Source organism: Chiloscyllium plagiosum, unplaced genomic scaffold (assembly GCF_037043375.1).
Source record: "Chiloscyllium plagiosum isolate Xiang-an unplaced genomic scaffold, Cpla_swu_hap1 HiC_scaffold_19, whole genome shotgun sequence".
Lineage (NCBI taxonomy): Eukaryota > Metazoa > Chordata > Chondrichthyes > Orectolobiformes > Hemiscylliidae > Chiloscyllium > Chiloscyllium plagiosum.
Genome location: NW_028270157.1, coordinates 74,244,404 through 74,269,250, shown reverse-complemented (window position 1 = coordinate 74,269,250; position 24,847 = coordinate 74,244,404). Strand labels below are relative to the sequence as shown.

At 43.2% G+C, this 24,847-nt stretch overlaps 1 protein-coding gene across 2 annotated transcripts in view; it reads right to left on the bottom strand.

Moving 5' to 3' along the window:
• Positions 1-214: 214 nt before the first annotated feature.
• Positions 215-24,847, bottom strand: part of wdr91 (WD repeat domain 91) — a 129,344-nt gene continuing 104,711 nt past the window's right edge. For both annotated transcript variants that reach the window (XM_087997542.1, XM_087997544.1), the window contains exons 12-15: positions 16,259-16,367; positions 14,322-14,434; positions 12,976-13,173; positions 215-1,264 (exon numbers count right to left, since the gene is read on the bottom strand). In XM_087997542.1, the coding sequence (XP_087853668.1) occupies positions 1,100-1,264; positions 12,976-13,173; positions 14,322-14,434; positions 16,259-16,367 (585 nt within the window). In that variant the 3' untranslated portion in view covers positions 215-1,099. The remainder of the gene's footprint in view (positions 1,265-12,975; positions 13,174-14,321; positions 14,435-16,258; positions 16,368-24,847) is intronic.

Below are 24,847 nucleotides of genomic sequence, written 5' to 3'. Positions count from 1 at the left end.
CAAAGTGATTTGGCCAAAGTAAGGGTCAACCCATACATGAGTATATACAGTATATGAATACAGCACAGCAAAGATAGAAATTTGTTCAAGTTTTTGTTGGTAGAAATTGAAACTCTGCACCACTACATCCTCTTACATTTGAGTAAACAGTGTTTCTTCTATTTGTGCACATTTGATAAAACTACATTACCAGTTAAGAGTATTTACAAAGTCCTCCAAGCAGGTTGTTACACTTTAATTCTCAACTAAGACAAAGTGAGGCATATATCACAAAGTCATGCAAATAAAAATGTGAATACTTCTGGATCAGGTTTATTTTGTTCACGTTTCCTTCTTATGTATGATCCTGCAAGCCCATGAGGTTACCATGAAGCTATTGAGAGCATCTGCAGCATACCTAACCATGAAACCTTATAGTTTGCCCAGATCTTGTGCACAAACAAAAAATGCAAAAACAGTCCACTAGATGGTAATCGATATCACAGAAGTAAGATGTTAGACAACATTGAACCTTCTACCAAAGGCACTAAATTGAGGTGTTGTATCAAACAACTGTTCCATCTTAGATTAGCAAAGCTAACAAAGATCTTGCCCATGAATCTATGGTTGAATTGGGTCCTAAAATGGCCAGCACATGGTAGAACCACAAAACATTACATACAACTCATGTCACAATAGTGTGACAAGAGTTTAAAAGGCAGCACATTTGCTCATCCTGAGGACATGTTCCATTATTGTGACAGAAGAGGTGACAGCTACTATTAAAGGGGTGCCCAGGCCACAATATATTTAAATAATCAAGCTGAGACAGTACAGTAACTCTGGCCCTGTCATCCACAATATGCTGTTCTTGAAGTGAAATTTTAAAAATGAGACTATAACAGAAATGGCTTTCATATAAAAAGTAGTTAGCCAGACAATAGAGAGGTACGTAACTGGAGGGAATGCAGCAAAATATTGGAATCATTTGGTTAGTGAAATTTTCACATATTTACACAGATTGAATTGGAAGCACAGTATTGCAATGCCCTGCATCTTGCTAATGAGGCAATGTCAATCAGTCAGCCAAAGTGTAGCTTCAGTCTTAACGGTTTTCCATTCATGCTTTTTGGGCTAGTAGAGTTGTCAGCTTAACCCTCCCATCCATGGATGCTGTAAGGCATGTCCCACAATCCATTGCAGTGCACCAATCGACAGTGACCACTGGTGCTCGATGACCTCCAAGTGACAGGCAAGGCTCCAAAATTTGCTCTGAATTTGTCAGCTAGAAGACAAAACGCATACTGCAGTCAACAGAACAACTGAATCTAGAGTCTTGTTTATTCCTGTATCAACTTTTGCCTATCCCCATGAAGTGTTAGCCCCAGTACAGATTAACCAAAACAACAGGAATTTGTTTCTGCAAGCATATGTTGAAAGAAAATAGGATTTTCATCTCAAAAATTTAGCAAAAGATAGAATCTCACATACAAAAATCACATATAGTATTCATTTACAAATGGCCAAATCTAAAAGATCACTTGAAAACATAACCACACCGTTAGGACAGGACATAGAAATAGGAAAGGCCAAAGGAAAAAAAATCTGAAACATTTTTTCTTTTTTTATTTACAAAGGAATCATGTATTTGTAAATCTTTATCAAATGCGATGAGGCTATTTCAAATATGCCATTTTCCCTTCGTTTACCTTCTATAACAATCAAGTATGTACACCAATGCATTACTATCAAATTACCAAAGTGAACTCAGCATTACTGCAATCAGTGCAGCTAGAGACTGAAGGTGAAGCTTCATAAAAATCATATTTTATTTCAGCACCATTTTCTCAAGGGTAATTAAGGTTGGGCAAGAAAATCTGGTCTTGTCAGTAATGTCCATGTCCCATGAATAAATATGTGAAAACTTTTGAAAATTAACAACTCTGGAAAAACCAGAACAGCAATAAAGTAGCAGAGGAATATTTTGTATATTAAAGTATTATAGATCAAGAAAATAGGACATAATAAACATGAAAAAAATTCAGTACTCTGCAAATCATGTTATTTAACATACTCAGGTAGGATTCAGCTAAACTCTTAATTTTCCATGGTAACAGAAGACTCAGTTAAGCCCTATTCCCCCTTAATTCCACATACCTATTAAAACCAGTTTCTTTCTCTCGGCCACACACATACCCACCTTTTCAACCCATTTCTGCAACATCCACTCACTTATACTGTTCATCTGTACTCATCCTCGCATTGACTCGCTCATGCCTCCCCTTCCACTCAGCTACTTCTAACTCACCCATTCCTCCTCTCCGCACTTCCCACCATCTGGATTTGTCCAATGTGCCCAAATATGGAGATGTTGGAGTAGAAAAGTAGCAAGAATTATGAAAAATGTGAAATGGTTTATACGAATAGAAAGAGGAGGAATAGACTATTGAGTCTGCTCTGCCATTCATTGATTATGGCTGATCATCCAACTCAGTAGCCTGTTCCCGCTTTCTCCCCATACAGCAAAACCTAACTCATTCTTGAAATCATACAATGGTCTGGCATTCAGTAGTAATGAATTCCACAGGCTCACCACACTCTGGGTGAAGAATCAGGAATATCATTTCTGCATCTAACCTGTCTCGACCAGTTAGAATCGATAGATCACCCTGGCGTCACAAGGGAATTAGTGAAAAAGTGAATTATAAATTAGACTTAAACCTTTCAAGTTTGTAAAACATTGACTGATGAAAGAGAAGTAACTATCAGGAACCAAATACCAAGATAAATGTAAAGGTATTCAAACCCTTGTAATCCAGACTTGCCTTTTTCAAAAGGTCTGTTAGCTACAGATCAATTACATCAATTAGCAAAAGCTAGGCACATTATTACTGCTGCATGTAACTACACTTGCCAAATATTTTTGGATGTGATAGAAATTGATGAATGGCTGAAATGGCTTACTCCTGGGCTTATTTGTACTGTGGACAGTCAATGAGACAAACTGCTTAGTGAATCTCATACAGGGGTTCTGTGTTATACATCATCACGATATATATAGTTTTGTACTCCTATTGCTGGCTTTTTGAGGAAACAAATGTAAATACCCCATTCTCAGGTTGTTGTGCCATGCACAGTATGGCCATGGACACAACACTATCACCATTTGCGGTGTGGGCACAGTGTCACAGAACATAGAACATTACAGCACAGTACAGGCCCATCGGCTCCCGATGTTCCACCATCCTGTTGAACCAATCTGAAGCCCATCTATCCTACACTATTCCATTTTCATCCATATGTTAATCCAATGACCATTTAAATGCACTTAAACTTGGCGAGTCTACTACAGTTGCAGGCAGTGCATTTCACGTCCCTACTACTCTGAGTAAAGAAACTACCTCTGATATCTATCACCCCTCAATTTAAAGCTGTGTCCCCTCATGCTGGCCATCACTATCCGAGGAAAAAGGCTCTCACTGTCCACCCTATCTAACCCTCTGATTATCATATATGTCTCAATTAAGTCAATGGAATCAATTTAGGTAAAGGGGCAGGACAGAGAGATCTGGGTGTTCTTGTACACCAGTCAATGAAGGTAAGCATGCAGGTACAGCAGATAGTGAAGAAGGCTAATAGCATGCTGGCCTTCATAACAAGAGGGATTGAGTATATAAGCAAAGAGGTGCTTCTGCAGCTGTACAGGGCCCTGGTGAGACCGCACCTGGAGTACTGTGTGCAGTTCTGGTCTCCAAATTTGAGGAAAGACATTCTGGCTATTGAGGGAGTGCAGCGTAGGTTCACGAGGTCAATTCCTGGAATAGCGGGATTACCTTACACTGAAAGACTGAAGCGACTGGGCTTGTATACCCTTGAGTTTCGAAGATTGAGAGGGGATCTGATTGTGACATATAAGATTATGAAAGGATTGGACACTCTGGCAGCAGGAAACATGTTTCCACTGATGGGTGAGTGCCAAACCAGAGGACACAGCTTAAAAATAAGGGATAGACCATTTAGGACAGAGATGAGGAGAAACTTCTTCACCCAGAGAGTGGTGGCTGTGTGGAATGCTCTGCGCCAGAGGGCAGTGGAGGCCCAGTCTCTGGATTCATTTAAGAAAGAGTTGGATAGAGCTCTCAAAGATAGTGGAATCAAGGGTTATGGAGATAAGGCAGGAAGAGGATACCGATTAGGAATGATCAGCCATGATCATATTGAATGGCAGTGCAGGCTCGAATGGCTGAATGGCCTACTCCTGCACCTATTGTCTATTGTCTAAGTCACCTCTCAACTTTCTGCTCTCTAATGAAAACAGCCTCAAGTCCCTCAGCCTTTCCTCATAAGACTCTCCCTCCATACCAGGCAACATCCTAGTAAATTTCCTCTGAACCGTTTCCAAGGGTTCCACATCCTTCCGATAATGCAGTGACCAGAACTGTACGCAATACTCCAAGTGCGGCCGCACCAGAGTTTTGTATAGCTGCAACATGACCTTGTGGCTCCGAAACTCAACCTCTCTACCAATAAAAACTAACACACCGTATGCCTTCTGAACAATCCTATCAACTTGGTTGGCAACTTTCAAGGAACTACGTTCATGGACACCAAGATCTCTTTGCTCATCTACACTATCAGGAATCTCACTAATAGCACGGTACTCTTACCGACTACATACTGACACAGTATGTAGGCAGGCCAACAAGGGGCGGTGCAATATTGGATTTGGAACTGGAGAATGAACCTGGCCAGATTTGGAGGTAGGGGATCACTTTGGCAATAGTAACCATAACTCGGTTATGTTTACAATAGCAATGGGCAGGGAAAGGTATATACTGCAGGGAAAGCAATTATGATGCGATTAGGCAAGATTTAGGATGCATAGGATGGGGAAGGAAACTGCAGGGGATGGACACAATTGAAATGTGGAGCTTATTCAAGGAACAGCTACTACGGGTCCTTGATAAGTATATACCAATCAGGCAGGGAGGTAGTTGTCGAGAGAGGGAGCCATGGTTTACTAAAGAAGTTGAAGCTCTAGGAAGAGGAAGGCTTATGTGAGGATGAGGCGTGAAGGCTCAGTTAGGGGTCTTCAGAGCTATAAGTTAGCCAGAAAAGATCGAAAGAGAGGGCTAAGAAGAGCCAGGAGGGGATATGAGAAGTTGGCAGATAGGATCAAGGACAACCTTAAGACTTTCTATAGGTACATCAGGAATAAAAGAATGACTAGAGTAAGATTAGGGCTGATCAAAGATAGTAGTGAAAAGTTGTGTGGGGAAGCTGAGGACATAGGGAAAGCACTTAAATGGATACTTTTCATCAGCATTCACATTGTAAAAGGGCAGTGTTACTGAGAATATGGAGATACAGACTATAAGATTAGATGGGATTGAGGTTGACAAAGAGGAGGTTTTAGCAATTTTGGAAGATCTGAAGAGATAAGACTCCGGGACCAGATGGGATTTATCCTCGGATTCTCTGGGAAGCTAGGGAGGAGATTGCAGAGTCTTTGGCTTTGATCTTTATGATTAGATTACATTACAGTGTGGAAACAGGCTCTTCAGCCCAACAAGTCCACACTGACCCGCTGAAGCACAACCCACCCATACCCCTATATTTACCCCTTACCTAACACTACGGGCAATCTAGCATGGCCAATTCACCTAACCTGCACACCTTTACTGTGGGAGGAAACTGGAGCACCTGGAGGAAACCCACACAGACACGGGGAGAATGTGCAAACTCCACACAGACAGTTGCCTGAGGCAGGAATTGAACCCGGGACTCTGGCGCTGTGAGGCAGCAATGCTAACCACTAACCAATTTATGTCATCATTGTCGACAGGAATAATGCCAGAAGACTGGAGGATCGCAAACGTTGTTTGTTTAAGAAGAGTCGGGACAAGCCTGGTAATTATAGGCCAGTGAACCTTACTTCGGTTGTGGGTAAGATGTTGGCAAAGGTTGTAAGAGATAGGATTTATAATCATCTGGAAAGATATAATTTGATTGGGGAATAGTTAACACTTCTGTAAAGGGGAGGTCATGCCTCACTAACCTTATTGAGTTCTTTGAGAAGGTGACCAAACAGGTGAATGAAGGTAAGGCGGTTGAAGGAAGGCATTTGATAAGGTTCCCCATGCACAAAATAAGGAGTTTCGGGATTGAAGGTGATTTAACATTTGGATCAGAAATTGGCTAGATGAAAGAAGACAGAGGGTGGTGGTTGATGGGAAATATTCATCCTGGAGCTCAATTGCCAGTGGTGTGCCACAAGGATCCAATTTGGGGCCACTGCTGTTTGTCAGTTTTATAAATGATCTGGAATCTGATGTAGAAAATTTGCGGATCACACTAGGGTAGGCAGAGTCATGGATCACACTAAAGGATGTTGTGGGTTAGAGAGAGGCATAGATAAAATGGAGAGCTGGGTTGAGAAGTGGCAAATGGAGTTTAATACGAAAAAATGTGAGGTCATTCACTTCAGAAGTAGTAACAGGAATGCAGAGTACTGGGCTAACAGTAAAATTCTTGGCAGTGTAGATGAACAGAGATCTCGGTGTCCAGGTGCATAAATCCCTGAAAGTTGCCACCCAGGAGTTGTTAAGAAGGCATATGGTGGGTTGGCATTTATTAATAGAGTGATTGAGTTTCGGAGCCATGAGGTCATGCTTCAGCTGTACAAGACACTGGTAAGACCGTATCTGGAGTATTGCAAAGCAATTCTGGTCACCGCATTATAGGCAGAATGTGGAAGCTTTGCAAAGGGTTCAGAGGAGATTTACTAGAATGTTGCCTGGTATGGAAGGAAGGTCTCACGAGGAAAGGCTGAGGGAACCGAGAATAAGGAGAGAAGAAGATTGAGAGGTGACTTAATTGAGACGTATAAGATAATCAGAGGGTTAGATAGGGTGGGCAGGGAGAGCCTTTTTCCTCAGATAAAGGCAGCTAACACGAGGGGACATAGCTTTAAATTGAGGGGTGATAGACTGAGGACAGATATTAGTAGTAGTTTCTTTACTCAGAGAGTAGTAGGGAGGTGGAACGGCCTGTCTGTAACTTGCCGACGTGAAGGGCAATTAAAGGGACATTGGACATACATATGGATAATGCAACAGTATAGGTTAGATGGGCATCAGATTAATTTTGCAGGTTGGTGCAACATTAAGGGCCGAAAGGCCTGTACTTTATTCCTATTAGTCCTTCCAAAGTGAATTACATCACACTTTTCTGCATTAAACTCCATTTGCCACTTCTCAACCCAGCTCTGCAGCTTATCTATGTTCCTCTGTAACCTGCAACATCCTTCAGCACTATCCACAACTCCACCGACCTTAGTGTCATCTACAAATTTACTAATATATCCTTCTATGCCCTCATCTCGGTCATTTATAAAAATTACAAACAGCAGTGGCCCCAAAACAGATCCTTGAGGTTCACCGCTAGTAACTGAACTCCAGGTTGAAAATTTCCCACCAATCACCAGCTTCTATCTTCTTTCAGCTAGATAATTTCTGATCCAAACTGCTAAACCACCTACCCTGGGGAACCTTTTCAAATGCCTTACAGAAATCCATATACACCACATCAACCACTTTACTTTCATCCACCTATTTGGTCACCATCTCAAAGAACTTAAGGTTTGTGAGACACGACCCTTCACAAAACCGTGTTGACTGGCCCTAATCAACTTATTCCTCTCCAGATGATTATAAATCCTATCTGTTATAACCCTTTCCAACACTTTACCCACAACCAAAGTAAGGCTCATAGGTCTATAATTTCCAGGGTTGTCTCTACTCCCCTTCTTGAACAAGGGGACAACATTTGCTCTGTTCCTGTCTTCTGGCAATATTCCTGTAGGGAATGACGACATAAAGATCAAAACCAAAGGCTCGGCAATCTCCTCCTGGCTTCCCAGAGAATCCTGGGATAAATCCCATCTGGCCCAGGGGACTTACCTATTTTCCACCCTCCAGAATTGCTAACACCTCCTCCTTGTGAACCTCAATACTGCCTAGTCTAGTAGCCTGTATCTCAGAATTCTCCTCAACCACATTGTCTTTTCCCAGTGTGAATACGGAGGAAAAATATTCATTTAGCACGTCCACATCTCCTCAGACTCCATGCACAACTTCCCATTACTATGCTTGATTGGCCCTAATCTTACTCTTGTCATTCTTTTATTCCCGGTATTTCTTTTGAAAACCTTAAGGTTTTCTTTGATCCTTTCTGCCAATAACTTCTCATGTCCTCTCCTGAATCTTCTTAGCTCTCTCTTTAGGTCTTTTCTGGCTAACTTATAACTCTCAAGTGCCCTAACTGAGCCTTCACATCCCATCGTAACATAAGCTTTCTTCTTGACAAGAGATTCAACTTCTTTAGTAAACCATGGCTCCCTCGCTTGACAACATCCTCCTGGCCTGACCGGTACACACTTATCAAGGACACGCAGTAGCTGCTCATTTAAGAGGCTCCACATTTCAATTGTGCCCATTCCGTGCAGTTTCCTTCCCCATCCTGTGCATCCTAAATCTTGCCAAATTGTATCATAATTGCCTTTCCCCCAGTAATAACTCTTTCCCTGTGTTAAATACCTATCCTTTTCCATTGTTAAAGTAAACATGACCGAATTGTGGTCACTATCACCAAAGTGCTCACCTACCTCCAAATCTAACACCCGGCCAGGTTCATTACCCAGTACCAAATCCAATACAGCTTTGCCCCTTTGTTGGCTTGTCTACATACTATGCCAGGAAACCATCCTGCACACATTGGTCAAAACCTGACCCATCTAACATACTTGAACTTTAGTATTTCCAATCAATATTTGGAAAGTTAAAGACCCCATAACAAGTACTCTGTTACTGTTACTCATGACTACCCTGCTACTATCAGTGGACACCACCACTCTGTAACCATATGCCATGTGGCACACAATATGATGGTCATGTGCAGTGCCGCATAGTTGATTTGGCTGATCACATGGTCACCAATATGTTGCATAGCACTGTGCACTTGCACGCCATCACACTGTCACCATATGCCATGTGGCAGAGAGTCATGATGCAGTTCTAAATCCAAAGAATGTAAGACCGTAGGACATAGGAGTGGAAGGAAGGCCATTTGGCTCATCGAGTCTACTCCGCCATTTAATCATGGCTGATGGGCATTTCAACTCCACTTACCTGCACTCTCCAGGTAGCCCTTAATTCCTTGCAAGATCAAGAATTTATCAATCTCCGCCTTGAAAACATTTAATGTTCTAGCCTCCACTGCGCTCCTTGGCAATGAATTCCACAGGCCCACCACTCTCTGGCTGAAGAACTGTCCTCATTTCCGTTCTAAATTGATCCCCTCTAATTGTGAGGCTGTGCCCATGAGTCCCAGTCTCCCCTCCTCAAGGAGAATACTTCCCAGCGCTTACTTTTTCTATCCATCTTATAAGTTTCTATTAGATCTCCTCATAACCACCAAAATCTAATGAATACAATCCCAGGATCCTCAGCCTACCGTAACAGGGATCATCATTGTGAATCTCTGCTGGACACGCATCGTTCCGGAGGTCTGAGGCCCAAAATTGGACACAGTATTCTAAAGGGGCCTAACTAGAGCTTTTTAAAATCTCAGAAGCATATCACTGCTTATATATTCCAACATTCTTGACAGAAATTACAACAAAACATTTGCTTTCTTAATCTCAGACTCAATCTGCAATTTAACCTTTAGAGAATCCTGGACTAGCATTCCCAGATCCCTTTGTACTTTGGTTTTATGAATTTTCTCATAGTCCATGCCTGTATTCTTTTTCCCAAAGTATAAGATCTCGCATTTGTTGATTTAATCAGCCATTTCTTGGACCATTCTCCTAAACCGTCTAAATCTTTCTGCAGCCTTCTCACCACCTCAGTACTACCTGCCTATCTGCCTAATTTTGTATCCTTGCCGAACTTTGCCAGAATGCCTCCAGGCCCTTCATCCAGCTCACGGGGCGGCATGGTGGCTCAGTGGTTAGCGCTGCTTGCCTCACAGCACCAGGGTCCCAGGTTCGATTCCAGCCTCGGGTGACTGTCTGTGTGGAGTTTGCACATTCTCCCTGTGTCTGTGTGGTTTCCCCTGGGTGCTCCAGTTTCCTCCCACAGTCCAAAGATGTGCAGGTTAGGTGGATTGGCCATGCTAAATTGCCCATAGTGTTCAGTGCATTAGTCAGAGGGAAATGGGTCTGGGTGGGTTACTCTTCGGAGGGTCAGTGTGAACTTGTTGGGCCGAAGGGCCTGTTTCCACACTGTAGGGAATCTAATCTAATCGCATTAAGTGAACAGCTGTGGCCCCAACACTAAACCCTACGGGACACTACTTGTCACTGGCTGCCATTCCGAAAAAGAACTTTTTATCCCAACTCTCTGCCTTCTGTCAGACAGCCATTCCATATCAGTAGCTCACCTCGAACACCATGAGCCCTCACTTTACTCAGCAGCCTCCTGTGGGGCACCTTATCAGAAGCCTTTTGGAAGTCTAGATAGATAACATCCACTGGGTTTCCCTGGTCTAACCTACTTGTTACCTCTTCAAAGAATTCGAACAAGTTTGTCAGGCATGAACTCCCCTTACTAAATCCATGCTGACTTTTTCTAATCCGATCCTGCACTTCCAAGAATTTAGAAATCTCATCCTTAACGATGGATTCAAGAATTTTACCAACAACCGAGGTTTGGCTAATCTGCCTATAATTTTCCATCTTTTTTCTTGATCCTTTCTTGAACAAGGGGGTTACAACAGTGATTTTCCAATCATCTGGGACTTTCCCTAACTCCAGTGACTTTTCAAAGATCACAACCAATGCCTCCGCTATTTCCTCAGCCACCTCCCTCAGAACTCTAGGATGTAGCCCATTGGGGCTAGGAGATCTATCAATTTTTAGACCTTTTAGCTTTTCTATAGCACTTCCTCTTTTGTAATGGCTGTCATACTCAATTCTCCCCCTGACTTTCCTTAATTGTTGGGATGTTACTCATGTCTTCCACTGTGAAGACTGATGCAAAGTACTTATTAAGTTCTTCAGCTATTTCCTGATCTCCCATCACTAGGCTTCCAGCAGCAATTTGGAATGCCCCACTGTCTATGTTTGCCTCTTGTTTGTTTCTTCTGTATTGAAAGAAACTTTTACTATCATCTCTAACATTACTGGCTAGCCTATCTTCATATTTGATCCTCTCCTTCCTTATTTCTCCCTTTGTCATCCTCTGTTTGTTTTTGTAGCCTTCCCAATCTTCTGATTTCCCAGTGCTCTTGGCTACTTTATAGGCTCTGTCTTTTTCTTTGATACATCTCCAAACTTACTTTGTCAGCCATGGCTGTCTAATCCTCCCCCCGGATAATCTTTCTTTTCTTTGGGATGAACCTCTGTACTGTATCCTCAACTACACCCAGAAACTCCTGCCATTGTTGCTCTATTGTCTTCCCCGCTAGGCTCTGCTTCAGGTCAATTTTTGTCAGTTCCTCTCTCATGCCCCCGTAATTACCTTTATTTAACTGTAACACCATTACATCCAATTTTGCCTTCTCTCTTTCAAACTGCAGACTGAACTCTACCACATTATGATTGCTGCCTCCTAAGTGCTCCCTTACTTCAAGATCTTTTATAATGTGGTATTTTAAAACACATTAGATGGTGGAACCTGCAAATGAGCTGTACATACGTGAGGTGTGTTCTGGGGCAAGGAACAGCCTGATTAAGCAATAAATTTTACTCCCCAATGAAATATTTATACATGTATTACAGCATGCGCAAACTTTAACCTAATGGCACCCAAGAATCTTATAATTTTAGAGCATGTGTATAAAATAATGCTTTCACTGCTCTTTGCTGAGCATTTACTACCTGTTCACCTGCTCTCTACATCCATAGTTTCAGGTGGTGCATTGTATCCACTTGGGCTTAACATGTTCATTTGCTGTCATCCTTTCCCTTCCATACCCTGACCAAACCTGCTCCACTGCTCAATCATGGGAATGGCATCGCCATAATCTATCTACACAGTCCAATTGGTCAGAATTCAATTCCATCTTTGAGGTAGTATAACTCAGCCCAGTAAGAGTTACAGCAACTGCATCATACAATTGGAGTAGAGAAATATGAGTAAGTCACTCAGCCCCTTGAGCCTGTTCTCTATTCAATTAGATGAGAATTAAGATATAAATCAGCTCTGATAGATCAGTCATGCTCAATTTGCCATTGTTTCCTAGTTCATAATGTCCTCACCTGACAAATATGCACCAATATGAATTGCACATCTCTGAAATAACGGTCAGCGTGCAGTGTCATTGGAGGAAACGAGTGAGCTCTTGTTCTGGGTTCTCCAGCAGAGAAAATAATTCCTAATCAACTTATTTTGTCTTTCTAAATACCCAGACCACCCCAACTGAAGGGAAAGTACTTTGCAAAATCTGTCCTCATAATGTAAGCTTTTTAGCCCTGGTATTATTGCACTGAATCGGTGCTGCACCAAGACCAATACATCCTTCCTGATATGTCGCACCCAGAACTGCATACAGTATTCCAGGTAGACTTTATTCAGCATTCTGTATGGTTCACTGAACAAGAGTAATTTCACCACAAGAGTGAATCATAATACTAAGGTAATTGTAAAGTAACATCGAGATTAGATGCCACTGATGGCAGGACATGAATTCTAGGGTTGCAGTTAGGATCAGTGCTTATGGTATGGGAGGGCAAAGAAACATACAACCAGAAATCCAAGTCCTGATAGTTACATTATTACTTTTGTTGAAAGCACACATTTTAATTGAGGCAACAATGCTCAGCTATAATGTTTCATATTGGGCAGTCTGTCATGTGCACTGTTATTTGTAAACCTGAACAAATGGCTACTGGATGAAGTAGTAAGGAAGTCATATCACAGTATCAACTGATTCTTCAGAAGAATCTGAAAGTAAACTAAATTTCCATTACATATACAGATGTTTGAGCCTTACCTTGTGAATAATTCCACCGGAGGAGGAACAAGTGAGTACATAGTGCCCTTCTGAATCAAATGCAAATAGTCTTCCACGGGGCACCTGAACTTGCTTGTACCCACTGTACCCAGACAGGACAAACGGGCCGATAGCATCTGACTGCATCTCGCATTCAGAAACCTTGACTCCGCTCTTATGGATGTTCCATTGAATAAACTGGATCAATAAGAGAATCAAAAATGAAAGGCCAAACTCATCAGATTAATTAAAACTTATATATCTCTTAATTGGATACACAAACCAACTTGCTGCAACAAACTTTAAACTTAATCAATGAAACAATCCTCCAAATGTTCAAGCACACCCACTCACCAACAGACACAAGAGTCAAAGATGTCAAGCACAAAATAGACCCTTTGGTCCAAATTGTCCATGCTGACCAGCTATCCTAGATAAATCTAGTCCCATCTGCCAGCATTTGGCCCCTATCCCTCGAAACCCTTCATATTCATGTTGTAGTTGCACCATTCGTAACCACTTCCTTTGGCAACTCATTCCACACACACACCACCCTCTGCGTGAAAACATTGACCCTTCAGTCCCTTTTAAATCTTTCCCCTCTCACCTTAAACCTATGTGCTCTAGGTTTGGTCTCTCCCACTCCAGAGAAGACTACCTTGTCTATTTACCCTACCCATGCCCCTCATGATTTTATAAACCTCTATAAGGTCACCCCTCAGCATCCGACACTCCAGAGAAAATAGCCCCAGCCTATTCAGCCTCTCCCTATAAGTGAAACCCTCCAACCCTGGTAACATCCTTGGACATCTTTTCTGAACCCTTTCAAGCTTCACAACACTTTTTGTATATCAGAGAGACCAGAACTGCACAGTATTCCAAAAATGGCCTAGCCAATATCCTAACCAAGTGGCCACAACATGACCTCCCAACTCCTATACTCAATGCACTGACCAATAAAGACAAGCATACCAAGTGCCTTCTTCACTGTCCTATCTACCTGCAACTCTACTTTCAAGGAACTATGACCTACATTCCAAGGTCTCGCTGTTCAACAACACTTACCAGGAGCCTACATTCCAAGTCCTGCCCTGACTTGGCACCTCATCTACCACAGACTCTCAACCATATCCTTCCAAATAAGTCTAACTGGAAGCTTCTTGCATGCACCCCACTGTGAAAAACTGAATGTGGAGAGTATTTCTGATTAAACGGAAGGTAAGACTCTGGAGGAAGCAGGATTATCCTACAGTGAAGTACAGGTAGAGTTCCAAGTGTTACCGCCCCTCTGACTGAATTGTTCACTCACACCATTCAAGTTCCCTGTCTGATAGCTATGCAATTACCTTTCCATCTTCACCGATGCTGTAAACTGAGTTTTCATCATAGCTGAATTCAACTGAATAAACTTCCCCAGAATGTGCATTCCAGCTTATGGCGCAGTCATACCGCTGCATGTCTGAAACACATTAAATAAAGCACACTGATTCGGCAGACCTTCAGAATGGAAGGAATGAAGGAAGACAGCGAGAAGTTAGTCTCTGGTTTTTGAGAATGGAGAGTTAGTGGTTGGGTGACTCATTACAAATCTTTCTCAAAAGATTGCTTTAATTAGAAAGACACGCAACACTGGGATTGACAGGTGTACAAACCAGAAGAAAGTGAGCATTGCAGATGCTGGAGATCAGAGTCAAGAGATGTGGCGCTGGAAAAGCACAGCAGGTCAGGCAGCATACGAGGAGCAGGAAAATAGACGTTTCGGGCAAAGGCACTTTATCAGGAATGTTTGGGGGGGGGGAGGAAAGGGGTGAGAGATAAATGGGGGGAGTGGAGCAGCTGGCAAGGTGATAGGTAGATGCAGGTGGGGGGTGACAGTGATAGGTTGGAGGGGAGGGTGGAGTGAATAAGTGGGAAGGAAGATGGACACGTGGCACTGCCCTCTTGAACTGTGCTAAGTTGGAGGGTTGGGTCTGGGCATGAGTTGGGGGGAGAGGAGATTTAGGAAACTAGTAAAGTTGATGTTGATGCCGTGTGGTTGAAGGGTCCCAAGGCAGAAGATGAGGCATTCTTCCTCCAGTCGTTAGGTGGCTTGGATTTGGTAGAGGAGGCAGCCTAGGACTTGCATGTCCTTGATGGAGTGGGAGGGAGAGTTGAAGTGGTTGGCCACGGTGGTGGGGTTGTTTGGTGCGTGTGTCCCAGGCTTGTTCCCTGAAACTTTCCATGAGTTGGCGCCCTGTCTCCCTGAGACCACAGAGAGCAAAGGACACAGTAGATGAGGTGTTTGGACGTGCGAGAAATTCTCTGCCAGATGTGAAAAAATCCTTTGGGCCTTGGTGGGGTGGGAGTGTGGGCACAGGTTTCACATCTCTTGCAGTGACAAGGTGCCAGGAGTGGAGGAATGGGTTGGTGAAGGGCATGGACCTAACAAGGGAGTCATGAAGGGAATGGTTTCTGCAGAACGCAGATAGAGCTGGGGAGGGAAGCAGATCTCTGGTGGTGAGGTCTGATTGGAGGTGACGGAAATGGTGGTGGATAATGCGTTGTATCTGAGATTAGTGGGTTGGAAGGTGAGGACTTGGTTGGGGGAGTGGGGGAGGTGTTCTAGCATTGTTGTGTATTGCAGTCCTTGAAATAGGATGCCATCTGGGATGTCCTGGAGGGGAATTGCTCCACCTGAGAGCAGATATGCCAGAAGCTATTTTAAGAAAACGCCAAACCACTCAAACTCACATCATTTCCACCCCATTGGCCAATCGAGTCACAGTGTTGGAATTGTACCTACCTCCACCATCTCCACTAGCAGCTCATTCTAAGGTTGAGTGCTTTTGTGAGGAAGAGCCACACCAAATTCTGCAGTAGTATTTTCTAATCAACCTGCTCAGGGATGTTATTATACACCCCTGCGACAGGTGGTACTTGAATGTGATCCTCCTGGCTCAGAGATGGACACTATCAGCTCACCATGAGAACCCCATAATTCTCCTGAGTGCTAAATTCACCAACTACAGTCAGCTGAAATGTTCCAGCCAGTCTCACTGCTTTGGATTATGTAATAGCTTAAAGAGGACGACAGGTTTAATGCAGAGAAGCACTATGAAGTGGCCCTTTCTGGAGGGTGGCTAGGTAGCTATTCAGCAAGGTACAATGGCCAACACTTGTCTGAATAAATGGACACCAGCAGGAGGTTACACTCCCTTCAATGTTAAGTTCAGTTCAAGCAGGCCTGTATATTAAAACTTAAGGCAACCTTTTGACTACTAATACAAAGAAAGGTTTATCTTACCAAAGAGTCGGATGATGCCATCAGCAGCTCCAGTCACCAGCAGATTTCCATTATGGTTGAAAGCTGTACAGTTAATGGCAATGGGCTCAGGGTCCAGACAGAACTGATGCTACAGAAAAACAAGTCAGCTCACTGGAAACTTTAAGTACTCAGCAGCAATAAACCACAAACACTGCAATTTCCACCCACTTCAGTTTGCAATCAACAGCAAGCACGCTTTGCCTCCCCAGCACAGAATCTCAGAACTACTATGCACATACTGAAGCCATTCAGCAAATTTTCTCCCCACCAACAATGAATGAGAAAATCACATAGTGCCACTCTGCTGCATGAATATTGCTATTCAAAAAGAAACATTCAATTCCCTTTTGAAAGCCTCTATTGAATTTGCCGAGTCCACATTCTCAGGAGCACATTCCAGACCTTAAGCACTTATTGCACAAAACAGATTTTCTCAGACTATGTTTGCTTCTTTTGCTTATTTTGAATCTGAACTCAATCACTCTCAATCCTTTCACAAGTGGGAACAGTTTCTTCAAATCCACTCTGTCCATAATCACCATTTAGAATGTCTCCATCAGATTCCTTGTCCTCTCAGCTTTCTTTTCTCAAGGAGAATTGCCCCAACTTTTCTAATCTGCCTACGTCACTGAAAATCCCCATCTCTGGAATCATTCTCCTAAATCTTTATTGCATTTTCTGCAAAACCCTAACATTCTACTTGAAGAGCATGCATAGAAACAGATGCATTCTTTCAGCTGAGGCCAAACTATTGGCTCATGCAAGCCCATCATAACCTCTTGCTCTTCTTTTCTTAGCCCTTATTAATAACACTTTGATACAGTATGCACTGTCAACTACTATTTCAATTGGCCCTGCTACCTTCAATGACTTATGCATCAGCACATCAAAGACCCCTTGCTCCCACACCGCACCACCACTGTACCCCAACCCAGAGTTGTATACTTCACTTTATTTCTTCTCTCCACATTCTTTTGACCGTGATTGAACACTTAACATTTCTTTTCCTCCCCAATGAATTTCATTGTCACCTCTCCAACAATTTCATCAACATGCCTATGTACTTGTGGACACTAACTATCTACATTTGCCATACATTTGCTCTCTCTGTCAGGATGTACAGAATGTCTCACTCTGTCAGGATGTACAGATTCTCTCGCCCTCTCTCTCTGCCAGGATATACAGATCTCTCTCTCTCTCTCTCTCTCTCTCTCTCTCACTGTCAGGATATACAGATCCCTCTCTCCCTCACACTGTCAGGATATACAGATTCCACTCTCTCTCACTGTCAGTAAACTCTCTCCCTCTCTCACACACAGACTCAGGATATAGAGATCTGTCTCTCTCACACACAGTCAGGATATGGAGATCTGTCTCTCACTGTCAGGATATACAGATTCTCTCTCTCTGTCAGGATACATAGATATCTCTCTCTCTCTCTCTGTCAGGATGTACAGATTCTCTCTCTCTGTCAGGATATACAGATTCTCTCTCTCTCTGTCAGGATATATAGATATATCTCTCTCTCTCTCTGTCAGGATATACAGATTCTCTCCCTCTCTGTCAGGATATACAGATCTCTCTCTCTGTCAGGATATACAGATTCTCTCTCTCTGTCAGGATACATAGATATCTCTCTCTCTCTCTCTGTCAGGATGTACAGATTCTCTCTCTCTGTCAGGATATATAGATATATCTCTCTCTCTCTCTGTCAGGATATACAGATTCTCTCCCTCTCTGTCAGGATATACAGATCTCTCTCTCTGTCAGGATATACAGATTCTCTCTCTCTGTCAGGATACATAGATATCTCTCTCTCTCTCTCTGTCAGGATGTACAGATTCTCTCTCTCTGTCAGGATATACAGATTCTCTCTCTCTCTGTCAGGATATATAGATATATCTCTCTCTCTCTCTGTCAGGATATACAGATTCTCTCCCTCTCTGTCAGGATATACAGATCTCTCTCTCTGTCAGGATATACAGATTCTCTCTCTCTCTGTCAGGATATATAGATATATCTCTCTCTCTCTCTGTCAGGATATACAGATTCTCTCCCTCTCTGTCAGGATATACAGATTCTCTCTCTCTGTGTCAGGATGTACAGATTTTCTCTCTCTCTCTCTCTGTCAGGATATACAGACCTCTCTCCCACACACTGCCAGGATATACAGATCTCTCTCGCACACAAACTGTCAGGATATGCAGATGTGTCTCTCTCTCACTGTCAAGATATAATCTCGCTCTCTCTCTCACTGTCAGGATATAAGATCTCGCTCTCTCACTCTCTGTCAGGATATGCAGATTTTCTCTCTCTCTCTCTCACTCACACACACACAGAGACAGGGTATACAGATCTTTCTCTATCACACTGTCAGAATATACAGATCACTCCCTCTCTGTCAGGATATACAGATCTCTCTCACACACAATGCCAGGATATACAGATCTCCCTCACACACTGTCAGGATATAAGATCTCCATCTCACACTGTCAGGATATACAGATCTCGCTCTCTCACTCTCTCTGTCAGGATATGCAGATTCTCTCTCTCTCTCTCTCACACACACACGCACAGAGTCAGAATATACAGATCTTTCTCTCTCTCACTGTCAGAATATACAGATCTCCCTCTCTCTCGCTCTCACCCATTGTCAGGACATACAGGTCTCTTTCTCTCACAGTGTCAGGATATGCAGATCGCTTTCTCTCTCTCTCTCTCTCACTGTCAGAATATACAGATCTCTCTCTCTCTGTCAGGATATACCGATCTCTCTCTTTCTCTCTCTCTCTGTCAGGATATACAGATCTTTCTCTCTCTCACTGTCAGGATATACACATCTCTCTCTCTCTCACTATAGGACATACAGATCTCTTGCTCTCTCTCACCGTTAGGACATACAGATCTCTCTCACTCACTGTCAGGATATGCAGATCTGTCTCTCTCACCATCAGGATATACAGATCTCTCTCTCTCTCTCACCCTGTCAGGACATACAGATTGCTCTCTTACTCTGTCAGGATATACCGATCTCTCTCTCACTCTCACTGCCAGGATATGCAGATCTGTCTGTCTCTCACTGTCAGAATATGCAGGTCTGTCTCTCTCTCACTATCAGGATATACAGATTCTCTCTCGCGCGCTCTCTCTGTGGGATATGCAGATTATCTCTCTCTCTCAGTCAGGACATACCAATCTTTCTCTCTCACACTGTCAGAATATACAGATCTCCCTCTCTCTCCCTCTCACCCATTGTCAGGACATACAGGTCTCTTTCTCTCACAGTGTCAGTATATGCAGATCTCTTTCTCTCTCTCACTGTCAGAATATACAGATCTCTCTCTCTCACAGTCAGGATATACCGATCTCTCTCTCACTGTCGGAATATGCAGATCTGTCTCTCTCTCACTGTCAGGATATACACATCTCTCTCTCTCACTGTAGGACATACAGATCTCTCTCTCACTGTCAGGATATACCAATCTCTCTCTCTCTCTCTCTCTCACTGTAAGGATATGCAGATCTGTCTCTCTCTCACTGTCAGGACGTACAGATTCTCTCTGTAAGGATATACAGATTCTCTCTCTCTCTCTGTCAGGATATACAGATTCTCTCTGTAAGGATATACAGATTCTCTCTCTCTCTGTCAGGATATACAGATTCTCTCTTGCTCTCTCTCTGTCTGGATATGCAGATCTGTCTCTCTCTCACACTGTCAGGATATACACATCTCTCTCTCTCTCTCTCACTGTAGGATATACAGATCTCTCTCTCTCACTGTCAGGATATACAGATCACTCTCTCTTGGTCAGGACATACAGATCTCTCTCTCATTCACTGTCAGGATATGCAGATCTGTCTCTCTCTCACTGTCAGGATATATAGATCTCTCTCTCTCTTTCTGTCAGGATATACCGACCTCTCTCTCTCTCACTGTCAGGATATGCAGATCTGTCTCTCTCTCTCTCTCTGTCAGGATATACAGATTCTCTCTCTCTCACTGTCAGGATATACAGATCACTCTCTCTTGGTCAGGACATACAGATCTCTCTCTCATTCACTGTCAGGATATGCAGATCTGTCTCTCTCTCACTGTCAGGATATATAGATCTCTCTCTCTCTTTCTGTCAGGATATACCGACCTCTCTCTCTCACTGTCAGGATATGCAGATCTGTCTCTCTCTCTCTCTCTCTCTCTCTCTCTCTGTCAGGATATACAGATTCTCTCTCTCTCACAGTCAGGATATACAGATCTCTCTCACTATCAGATATACAGATTCCCTTCTCTCTCACTGTCAGGATATCAAGATCTCCATCTCTCTCTCACACACCGTAAGGATATACAGATCTCTCTCCCTCTGTCAGGTTATTCAGACCTCTCTCTATCTGTCAGGATAAACAGATTCTCTCTCTCTCCCTCTCTGTCAGGATGTACACATTCTCTCCCTGTCGGGTTATACAGATTTTCTCTCTCTCTCTCTGTGTCAGGATAAACAGATTCTCTCTCTCTCTCTCTCTGTCAGGATATTCAGATTCTCTCTCGCACTATCCGGATATACATATCTCTCTCTCTCACACTATCAGGATATACTGATCTCACTCTCTCTCACATTCTCTGGATATGCAGATCTCTCTCTCTCGCTCTCTCAGGATACACAGATTTTTCTCTTTTTCTCACACACACATTGTCTGGATATACAAATCTCTCTCCTCCTCTCTCAGACTGCCAGGATATGCAGATCTGTCTCTCTCTCTCTCACTGTCAGGATATGCAGGTCTGTCTCTCTCTCTCACTGTCAGGATATACAGATTCTCTCTTGCTCTCTCTCTGTCGGGATAGGCAGATCTGTCTCGCTCTCACTGTCAGGATATACACATCTCTCTCTCTCACACTGACAGGATATACCGATCTCTCTCTCTCTCACTCTCAGGATATTCAGATCTGTCTCTCTCTCTCTCTGCCAGGATATACAGATTCTCTCTCTCTGTCAGGATATACAGATTCTCGCTCTCTCTCTGTCTGCATATACAGATCTCTCTCTCTCACTGTCAGGATATACAGATTCTATCTCTCTCGGTCAGGATATACAGTTTCCCTTTCTCTGTCAGGATATACAGATCTCTCTCACTGTCAGGATATATAGATTGCTCTCTCTCACACTGTCAGGATGTAAGATCTTTATCTCACACTGTCAGGATATATAGATCTCCCTCTCTCCCACACTGTCAGTATATACAGATTTCTCTCTCACACACAGTCAGGTTATGGAGATCTGTCTTCCTCTCACACAGTCAGGATATACAGACCTCCCTCCCTCCCTCCCTCCCTCTCTGTCACGATATACAGATCTCGCTCGCTCTCTGTCAGGATATACAAATTCTCTCTCTCTCACACACACAGAGTCTGGATATACAGATCTTTCTCTCTCACACTGTACGAATATACAGATCTCCCTCTCTCTCTCTCCCTCATACCCACTGTCAGGATATACAGACCTCTCTCTCTCACTGTCAGGATATACAGATCTCTCTCTCCCACACGATCAGGATATACAGATCTCTCTCTCTCTCTCCCAGTGTCAGGATATGCAGATCTCTCTCTCTCTCTCACTGTCAGGATATACGGATTCTCTCTCTCTCTGTCAGAATGTACAGATCTCTCTCACACACACACTGCCAGGATATACAGATCTCTCTCACTATCAGGATATACAGATCGCTCTCTCTCACACACAGTCAGGATATATAGATCTCTCACACACAGTCAGGATATGGAGATCTGTCTTTCTCTCACACAGTCAGGATATACAGATTTCTCTCTCTCTCACACACACACACACTCTCACAGAGTCAGAATATACAGATCTCCCTCTCGCTCTCACCCATTGTCAGGATATACAGACCTCTCTCTCTCAGGGTCAGGATATGCAGATCTCTCTCGCTCTCACTGTCAGGCTATACAGATCTCTCTCTCTTTAAATATCAGGATATACAGATTCTCTCTCTCCCACATGATTAGGATATACAGATCTCTCTCTCTCTCTCACACACACACACACACACATACACACACACACACACACACACACACACAGAGTGTCAGGATATACAGATTTTTGTCTTTCTCTCACTCACATGGTCAGGATATACAGATCTCTCTCACACACACTGTAAAGATATGAAGATCTCTCTCTCTCTATCACTCTCACTGTCAGGATATACACATCTCTCTCTCTCACTGTCAGGATATACAGATCTCTCGCTCTCTCACACTGTCAGGATATACAGATCTCTCTCTCTCCCAATGTCAGGATATACAGATCTCTCTCTCTCCCAATGTCAGGATATGCAGATTTCTCTCTCTCACACACTGTCATGATATACAGATCGCGCGCTCACTCTCTCACATGGTCAGGATATGCAGATCTCTCTCTCTCTCACACACACTGTCCGGATATACAGATCTCTCCATCTCTCTCACACTGTCAGGACATACAGATCTCTCACTCTCACAATGTCAGGATATAAGATTTCTCTCTCTCACAATGTCAGGATATAAGATCTCTCTCTCTCTCGCTCTCTCTTACAATCAGGATATACAGATTCCTCTCTCTCTCACTGTCAGGATATCAAGATCTTTCCCCCCTCTCTCTCTCTTTCTCTCCCTGTCAGGTTATACAGATTCTCTCTCTCACAATGTCAGGATATGAGACCTCTCTCTCTCTCACTGTCAGGATATACAGATCTCTCTCTCTCTCTCACATTGCCAGGATATACAGATCTCTCTCTCTCAATATCAGGATATAAGATCTCTCTCTCTGTCAATATATGCAGATCTCTCTCTCTCACAATCAGGATATAAAGATTCCTCTCTCTCTCTCTCACTGTCAGGATATCCAGATCTCCCTCTCTCTCACACACACAGTAAGGATATACAGATCTCTCTCTCTCTGTCAGGATGCACACATTTTCTTCCTGTCAGGTTATACAGATTCTCTCTCTCTCTCTGTCGGGATATACAGACTCTCTCCCTCTCTGTCAGGACATACAGATTCTCTCTCTCTCTGTCAGGATATACAGATTCTCGCCCTCTCTTTCTGTCAGGATATACAGATTTTTCTCTTTCTCTCACACACATTGTCAGGATATGCAGATCTCTCACTGTCAGGATATACATATCTCTCTCACTCTCACACTGTCAGGATATACAGATCTCTCTCTCTCTCTCACTGTCAGGACATATAGATCTCTGACTCTCTCACACTGTCAGGATATGCAGATCTCTCTCTCTCTCTCACTGTCATGATATACAGATGTCTCTCTCTCTCACACAATGTCAGGATATAAGATCTCTCTCTCTTTCTGTCAGTGTGTACGGATCATTCTCTCTCTCGCTCACTCTCTCACACTGTCAGGATATGCAGATCTCTCTCACACACACACTGTGATGATATACAGATATCTCTCTCTCTCTCTCTATCAATCTCACTGTCAGGATATACAGATCTCTGTCTCTCTCTCACTGTCAGAATATAAGATTGCTCTCTCTCTCACAATGTCAGGATATAAGACCTCTCTCTCTCTCACACTGTCAGGATATACAGATCTCTCTCTCTTGCTCACTCTCTGTCTCTGTCAGGATATACAGATCTCTCTTGCTGTCACACTATCCAGATATACATATATATCTCTCTTCTACGTCTCCAGATATACGTCTCTCTCTCTGTCAGGGTATACAGATCTCTCTCTCGTTCTCACACACTGTCAGGAGATACAGGTCGGTCACTCTCTCTCTCACAATCAGGATATACAGATTCCTCTCTCTCTCACTGTCAGGATATCCACATCTCCCTCTCTCGCTTTCTCTCTCACACACACAGTAAGGATACACAGATCTCTCTCTCTCTCTGTCATGATATACAGATCTCTCTCTCTCTCTCACACGATCAGGATATACAGATTCCTCTCTCTCTCTCACTGTCAGGATATCCAGATCTCCCCCTCTCTCTTGCTCACACACACAGTAAGGATATACAGATCTCTCTCTCTCTTTCTGTCAGGATATACAAATCTCTCTCTCTCTCTCTGTCAGGATGTACACATTCTCTCCCTGGTCAGGTTACACAGATTCTCTCTCTCGCTGTCAGGTTATACAGATTTTCTCTCTCTCTCTCACACTGTAATGATATGCAGATCTCTCCCTCTCTCTCTGTCAGGATATACAGACCTCTCTCTCGCTCACTCTCTAACACTGTCAGGATATGCAGATCTCTCTCTCACTGTCAGGATATACAGATCTTTCTCTCTCTCTCTCTCACACTGTCAGGATATACAGATCTCTCTCTCGATCTCTCTGTCAGGATATACAGATCTCTCTCTCGCTCACCCTCTCACACTGTCAGGATATGCAGATCTCTCTCTCACTCACATTGTCAGGACATACAGATTCTGTCTCTCTCACACTGTCAAGATATGCAGATCTCTCTCACTCGCACTGTCAGGATATGCAGATCTCTCTCTCCCTCTCACAATGTCAGGATATACAGATCTCTCTCTCTCTCTCTTTCG